This window comes from Heterodontus francisci, chromosome 13, assembly GCF_036365525.1.
Source record: "Heterodontus francisci isolate sHetFra1 chromosome 13, sHetFra1.hap1, whole genome shotgun sequence".
NCBI lineage: Eukaryota > Metazoa > Chordata > Chondrichthyes > Heterodontiformes > Heterodontidae > Heterodontus > Heterodontus francisci.
The window spans coordinates 5739147-5747368 of NC_090383.1; the positions used below are offsets into that span (position 1 = coordinate 5739147).

General features: G+C 40.7%; 1 protein-coding gene across 1 annotated transcript; it reads right to left on the minus strand.

The window, feature by feature from the left end:
- Window positions 1-2689: 2689 nt before the first annotated feature.
- On the minus strand, window positions 2690-6628 carry LOC137376743 (prokineticin receptor 1-like). The gene is made up of 3 exons (XM_068045721.1): window positions 6446-6628; window positions 5243-5743; window positions 2690-3850 (listed from the first exon to the last, which is right to left on the minus strand). The coding sequence occupies exons 2-3, from the start codon at window positions 5698-5700 to the stop codon at window positions 3151-3153; spliced, it is 1158 nt and encodes a 385-aa protein (XP_067901822.1). The 5' UTR covers window positions 5701-5743; window positions 6446-6628; the 3' UTR covers window positions 2690-3150.
- Between the last annotated feature and the right edge of the window lie 1594 nt (window positions 6629-8222).

Sequence of the window (8222 nt, forward strand, 5' to 3'; positions counted from 1 at the left end):
TTAAGTGAATTGAATTGTTGAAGTAAGACATTATAAAATATATGGCAGTTCTCATGACTTCTGGTGGAAAGTTCACTTATAATTCTTCATGTAAGGAAGGCATTACTGGTCCCCTGCTATGGAAAGTTTTGTTAGTATGTGAAGGGAGCAGTTTATGATTCCCTGACGAGCACACAAGCCCAAATATTATGCAAACCTATGTCTAGTAAATGTTTCAGCCCTGAGTTTCTGGTTCCTAATTATATGTAATCCGAGCCAAAGGCATTAAAGGCATTGCTCCTCAAAAGCATGCATTTTTGGTACATGCTTAATTTAGTTGTGATTGTCTCCTCCTTTTGTTGGTATTGTCACTAGGATTAGTTTTATAAATTATTTGTGTAACCCTACGCTATTTATTCCACCACAAAAACTAAAAAGTTAAAAGAAGGATATCCTTTCATCCTCATCGTCTTCTCGTCATCTAACCTAAATTACACTTTGAAATGGCAGTCAGACGGCTGAGGGAATTACACTTTCCATTCATACTGTTCTGCCATCTATGGAATATTGCGTAGCTACCTGAGTTAGAACTCCAACTAATATTCAGGTTTGACCTGAAAATGGTATTATAGTGGATTTTTTAAACAATATTTTCATCTCTGTGACTGTGACATATATGTGGTAAAATTGCTGCCAAAGACAGCCAAAAATAAATGTAATTTAATGTTATACCACAGGAGAATTCTCCTAAATCAATAATTAGTATTCTTACAGGTAAACACAAATAACAGGCTCTGTGATATTGCTACATCATTCCATTAAGATTTAATTGTGGGTGCGGCTAGCCTGTTTATTTTTGCATTTTCATTCTGGACACAGTTCCATTAATTAGTGTAATTATTTTTTCATGTCAGTGTCAACAATCTGACATCAGTATATCTTTAAAAATCTTCAGCCACTGTGAATAATTCTGTTGGATGTCTGAAAATGTAATGACAAAATAACAGCTGTGTCATATTGCTGCCAGCTTACAACCATTTTTCAAAATATTCTCAGTGTTTTTCATTTTTGGCTTGCAAACTATCACAGTTAAGTTAATGTGTTATTGATACACCATTCAACCAGCAGCATCAATGGCCAAAGGCACCCATGCAGTGTGAGCAGTTCTATTTTTGAAATAGTGCTGCCATACTTGTCATGGGCACACAAGTAAGTGCATGGGCATGAGAAAATGCCATGTAATAAATGTTTAAGTGTTTTTGTTTCCTTTTATGTGCCTAATATTATTACACTTCTGTATTAAATAATTTTATTCCAGCTATAAGATGCCTATATAATGCCACATTTAGTTAATAAGAAAAATATAAATTTTCCGTCCAAAAACGATGCAACTTTAAATCACACTTACACTGTGAGGTTTAACATGAGACTTAAAATAACGTGACTTTATTCAAAGCAGAGGTGCAGTGTTCTATCTGGGCGTTAGGACTGAGGGATAGGCATACACACAGAGAGGATTCAGAACCACCACAAAGGCCTTATGAAAACCAGTAGCAAGGACCTATATTTATATTCAGGTGAACAGCATTATTCGTTTATACAGGATATACAACAGATGTGTCCATAATCATTATTCAGAATTCATGAAAAGTCCTTTGAACTGTGACTGCTTAACTTATATGTGGAGGCTTCAGTGATTGAGAGAGCAGCTGCTTATCTTCTTGAAGAAATATCTTTTGACGTTTGCTTCTGTTTCTGGGACTCTGCTGGGTTCTTTAAAAAATACTTTCTTTTCAGGAAATATAATGGGTGCTGGACATCAACAGGTCCAGGGAGCGGGCAGTCGAGGTTACATCCGTGCCCTGGTGTCCCTGGAGAGGGAGCACGCGGTGTCCGCCAGTGTACTTGAGGCCTTCCGCGACCAGTGGGCACTGGGTCGGGGGAGTTGGGGGGAACTGGAGTGCATTGTCACTTCTGGGGATGTTATTTTAATTTGAATTGCTAAGCCTCTGAAGTTTTTGTTACTGTATATTACTGATGTCCCTTCAATAGAGGCACTTAAAATCCTCCTTCTAAGTTATGATTAAGTTCAAAAGAGGTATAATCAGGGCTGATGGCATCAACAGAAAGTTACTGGCTGAACACCATAAGTTAACAGGGGAGTTGAAGCTGAGTTACTGGTTATGTTCATTTTAAAAAAGATTTCCAACAGGCATTCCTGATAGCGCTATCAGCAGTTTCTCCATGCACACCATTACATATTGAAAATCCAGAGGGTGATTCGTTCAGTACTAAATATGTCCCTTTACCACTCCCTTTGGCCCTGCACCACTTTTGTCATTTACTCTCTCCTGCCTTCCGCCCTATCACAAACCCTCCCTCATGTTCTTTCCTCACCCCCCCCCCGTTTAGACCGATTACATTTCTAACTTTTCCCAGTTCCAAAGATCATCGGCCTGACGCCCTTCTTTCTCCACACATGCTGAGTATTTCCAGCATGTTATTATTAATAATTGTCTTGACTATTTGTGAAGGACCCTCCGCCAGTGTGATCTTTTCTTCCACGGAGCTACTCGGGCTTATTTCTTTAATTAAATTCGCAAAATATCAAGTAATCGTTTGTTGATAATAGTTATAAAAACTTACCTCCGAATTGACATTTTGAAGGAAAACTGTCTAAATAAGCAGACAAAACGGGACGGTTTCCTTATAATTCGTTTTATTCGTGCATTTGCTTTAACCATGTCAACTTTTAATTCTGTAGAATGACTGTTGCCGTTGTAAAACCTGCTTGGTCATTCTGAGAGCGATGATGGAAATGATACTAGGCTGTTTAGCTGAAGCACTGGGATAGGCGGAACCATTTTTCCAAATTTGACAATACATCGAACCACAAATAAATAACGATTACAATTTTGGATGGAAATAGCCACACACGAAAAAACAGACGCAAGCAAACACATTACAGCACTTCATCCTAATTATCTGGTACAAGTTCTCAGCAGCAGTTGTCTGAACCAATACTTACAATGTAAAATAGACAAAGAGTTTGAAAACACTTTGGCAATGAACCATAGGGGGACACGGCTATACTACAAGGGCGGGGGTAACACCCAGTCTCTGAACACACAGCTAAATAAACATCGCAGACCCCAGCACCATCGGGAGTGCCTATTTCAGTTGCATTTGGTCAACTTCGTCCGACACCGGCAAACCGGTTGTTCTGAGATCTTGTTCTTGGGTTGATTTGCTGCTCCCGCCATACGTGGATTTCCACCTCAGCAGAATCATCTTCTTAAAGTATTTCATCGTGTTGTTCTTGACTGTCACAAAAAACATGGTATTAATCATGCTGTTGCTCATGGCGATGCACTCGACCATGTAGAAGACTGTAATGTAGTGTTTCTGTTTGAGAACGAGCGTGGGGTAGAAATCGCGGACTATTGTGAAGGCATAATAAGGAGCCCAGCAGAGTATGTAAACAGTGAGTATGCCCATGAGCACCAACACAGTCTTCCTCCGACACCTCAACCTCTTCCTAATCTGTTCAGTCTGGAAACCAGGCACACTCTTAAACCAGAGCTCTCTGGAGATCTGCGCGTAGCACAGCCCCATACTCACCGAGGGGCCCAGGAACTGCAGAACGAAGATGAAGAGGAAATAAGATTTATAGGACACTTGCTGTTCTGCCGGCCAGATCTGCCCGCAGAAGATCTTGTGCTGAGCGTTGGTTTGTGGAATGACGGTCTCAGCGGTGAAGTAGGCGGATGGGATGGCCAGGAGCAGAGAGGAGAGCCACACCACCCCGATCAGCACATAGGCGGTCTGATACTGAATTCGGGGTTTGAGTGGGTGCACGATAGCCAAATAGCTGCAGCAAAGGGAAATGACAATGAGAATCCATCACTTATTAACTTCCATCACTATACACAGGGGGGGGGGGGGGTAGAAAGTTCCAGTGCAACTTCAATAACTTTGCACATGATGGAAATAAACTGGAAATAACACATGAAAGCATCATTCATAAAGTTTTTTTTAATATTAATATGTCAGTGATGCTGAAACTGAATAGCTACAGTAGAGGAATAGGTAAAGTATTGGAAAATTTTGAATGAACAATGTAGCACAAAAAATGACGGCTATATTGAAACCCAGAAGTGTGAACGGGATTGTGTTAACACCTGATGTATTGTGTTTTCATATGTTATTCACAGTGTGTTTCTATTATATATAATTGAAGTTTAATGTTGCACAAAGACTTTATAAACAGCCTGGAGAGAATAACACGGTAATCCGTCACTGCCCAACACATTGATTTCTCCCTAATTAACACAATAATCCGTCACTGTATAAATATGCATGACATTTCGAATGATTCAACGTTTGTGTTAACTGGGATCACTCTTTACTTGCGACAGAGAGCGATTTGGGTATAAAATCTATGTGTATTTTGCTCTTGAAACCAATAAAGAGCAAAGTAATTTTCAAACGGACTTGAGGCCACACAACAAACAACTTGTGGGATTCTGGTGTTCCTGGAGAGGGAATGCACAAAATAGTTTTAAAAAAAAGACTAAAACACAAATCAAGCTGCTGCGGATGCTGAAAGTCTGAAATTAAAACAGAAAATGCTGAAAAACACTCAACAGGTCAGGCAGTATCAATGGAGAGAGAGAGAGAGAGAGAACCAGTTCTGATGAAAGGTCACGGACCTGAAACGTTAACTCTTGTTTCTCTCTCCACAGATGCTGCCAGACCTGCTGAGCATTTCCAGCCCTTTCTGTTTTTACTAATAAAGGACTGTCGCCTGAATGGGGGGAAAGGGATTTTTTTTTTCGATTTGCTTCCATTATTTTGAAGCGGCTAGTCTAACATTTCACTTTCGGAGAGTTTGGGAAAGGCATTCTCCGGGATTTCAGGGATAGAATAGAGAGGGAGAGATCTAGATACCGCTTTGTTCTCTGAATATTTCCGCTGATCCACCGCATCTCGTTCTGTTTCATTTTATGAGATTTCAAATTAAGAAAATATGTGTTTGCAACAATGAAAAGCGGGAGATGTCAGAGGAAAAAAAGATTTTTGAAATGAAAGTGTATGCTAAGAGATTTTTGAAATCCACCTCATTATTGATTAAATCCAAAGAAATTGACAAATCCCACTATCTCTGGGCTACACAATATTTATTCACACTTTGAGCGGTTTATCACATCAAATGTTCTGCTATCTCTCCGGTTAACACATGCCTTTTAAAAACCTCACTTACCGGTCTATTGCAATGGCCAGGAGAGCATTTGTGGACACAAGGAGGGAGGCGGTGCGGAGATAGTTCACAGAAGCACAGAGAATGTGGCCATGCTCCCAGGATAGCTGTTTGACCACATAGTAATCCAGTTCAAAGGGACAACACACGATAGCCACCAGGAAATCCGAGAAGGCGAGATTGGCGATCAGGAGATTAGTCAGGTTTCGGAGCTGCTTGTAACGGGCTAACGTGACCATGAAGATGAAATTGCCAACACCACAGACCAACATGATAGAAACCAAAGCCGCCCCGACCACTGTCCTGGCCGCCCTGAAAGTACCACCAGCAGTGAAATCCTGCCGGTCAGACCGTGAGATATCATAATCCCAGTTCTCGCAACTCAGGTTCTGGGACAACAGCACCAGTGGCTCGGGAAATGGCTGGTAAACTTCGGCGAAGTCGCTGCAATGGTCGCTCATTGTCAATTTGGGTTTTACTCCTGGCTTTTCAGAGCTGGAAACACTTTAAACAAACAGCAGAAGATGAAATATTTAATAGCTGGGAGCCAGAGGCTGGGGATACAGCAGTCAGCATCTCATCTCACAGCTGATTACTTAAATTGGTATTAGTTAAGTATTAACACTGGGGAACATCTATCAAAAAACTTAAATACTGCAAAAAAAAAGCAATAATAGTCATATTATTACTCGCGACGAAAGATTGTGAGGAGTAACAGTAAGTGATTTTGTATATGTGTCGGTTTTTACTACTTACGATTTTTAATGACTTTATACACGTTTATACAGAGACAATGTGAAGTTTATATTTAATGAACAGCACATGGCAATACAGTAATATAATCCGTTGTCTTTACCATTCGGATATATATAAGATGAGTAAAACGTTAAAACCTAACCCTTACGCTATTCTGCTCCAAATATAGTCCAATGCATATATTTAACTGACATTAGTTTTTACATTGGTCACCATTCAGATATTTTCATATTCTTCCCGTAAACAATCCCGACTTCATTCCCCAGCTCCTTCAATGTAGAAAACTGAAATTACTGACATACTGAAGGAACACAACTTCATTGCTTGCACTATGTAATTGTAAATATTTCAGGAGGTTATTTTCTTTAAAAATCAATAATAAAATGAGCTGCTTCCTTGTGAAATGTACAATCTATAACGGCATTGGCTGAATAAAGTTTATTTGGTTACCATTGCTGCGAACTTGACTTTCATGTCTTGTTCTGTTTGCCGAGAGACCGCTGGTCACTTCAGCCCCTGATTTCCCACTGTCGATTGTGTTCCGTCATTCTGTCTTCTGACCAAGCTCTGCAGCCTGGCGGAAGGGTGGCGCAGTCTTTGACGAGGAGCTGAGATTAAGGCGCTGCAGCTTCACATGCCTCGCAATGACTAACTTCTGTCCCCATCCAATGGTAAATATCAACTCAGCAAGGGCTCTGACGCATTTCCCACACAAAAGGGGCAGCCACACGACTAGGAGTGTACTATAGACCCCCAAATAGTGAGAGGGAGGTAGAAAAACAAGTGTGTAGGCAAATTTCTGAGTGCAAAAACTTTAGGGCAATAATAGTTGGGGATTTCAAATACCTCAATATCAACTGGGATACAAACAGTGTGAAGGGCACAGAGGGCACAGAATTCTTGAACTGCATTCAAGAGAACTTTTTTAGCCAGCACGTAACAAGCCCAACGAGAGGGGGCACAATTCTAGATTTAGTCTTCGGTAATGAAGCTGGGCAAGTGGAGGAAGTAACAGTGGGTGACCATTTTCGAAATAGTGACCATAATATAGTAAGTTTTAGCATAATCATGGAAAAGGACAACGATAAAACGGGAGTAAAAATTCTAAATTGGGGGAAGGCAAATTTTAGGAAACTGTGAGGTGATCTGGTGAAAGTGGACTGGATACAGCTACTTGAAGGAAAATCAGTGGCAAACCAGTGGGAGGCATTGAAAAGTGAGATACTACAGGCACAGTGTAGCCATGTCCCCATAAAGACAATGGGTGGTACTGCCAAATCTAGAGCCCCCTGGTTATCTAGAAGCTTACAGAGTAAGTTAAAGCAGAAAAAGAAAGCTTATGATGATCACAAAAATCTTAATACTTCAGAAAGCCTAGAGGAGTATAGAAAGTGCAGGGGTGAAGTAAAAAAGAAAATTGGAAAAGCAAAGACAGGACATGAAAAATGATTGTCAGGTAAAATCAAAGAAAACCCAAAAATGTTTTATCAGCACATTAAGAGCAAGAGGATAACTAAGGAAAGGGTAAGGCCTATCGGAGATGTACAAGGGAACTTATGCGTGGATGCAGAAGATGTGGGCAGGGTTCTTAATGAGTTTTTTGTCTCTGTCTTCACAAAGGAGAGGGATCATGTAGACATTGTAGTTAAAGAGGAGGAGTGTGAAATATTAGATATGATAAGCATAATGAGAGAGGCAGTACTAGAGGGTCTGACATCCTTGAAAGTGGATAAATCACCAGGGCCAGATGGATTGCATCCCAGGCTGTTAAAGGAAGCCAGGGAGGAAATAGCGAATGCTCTGAGGATCATCTTCAAATCCTCACTAGATACAGGAGGGGTACCAGACGGGTGGAGGTCTGTGAACGTTGTACCATTGTTTAAAAAGGGTGAGAGGGATAGGCCAAATAATTATAGGCCAGGCAGTCTGACCTTGGTGGTGGGTAAATTGTTAGAATCTATTCTGAGGGACAGGATAAACCGCCACTTAGAAAGGCACGGATTAATCAGGGATAGTCAGCATAGATTTGTTAAGGAAGGTCATGTCTTACTAACTTAATTGAGTTTTTTGAGGAAGTAACAAGGAGGATTGATGAGGGTAGTGCAGTGGATGTGGTCTACATGGATTTTAGTAAGGCATTTGACAAGGTCCCACATGGCAGACTGGTCAGTAAAATGAAAGCCCATTGGATACAGGGGACTGTGGCAGGTTGGATCCAGAATTGGCT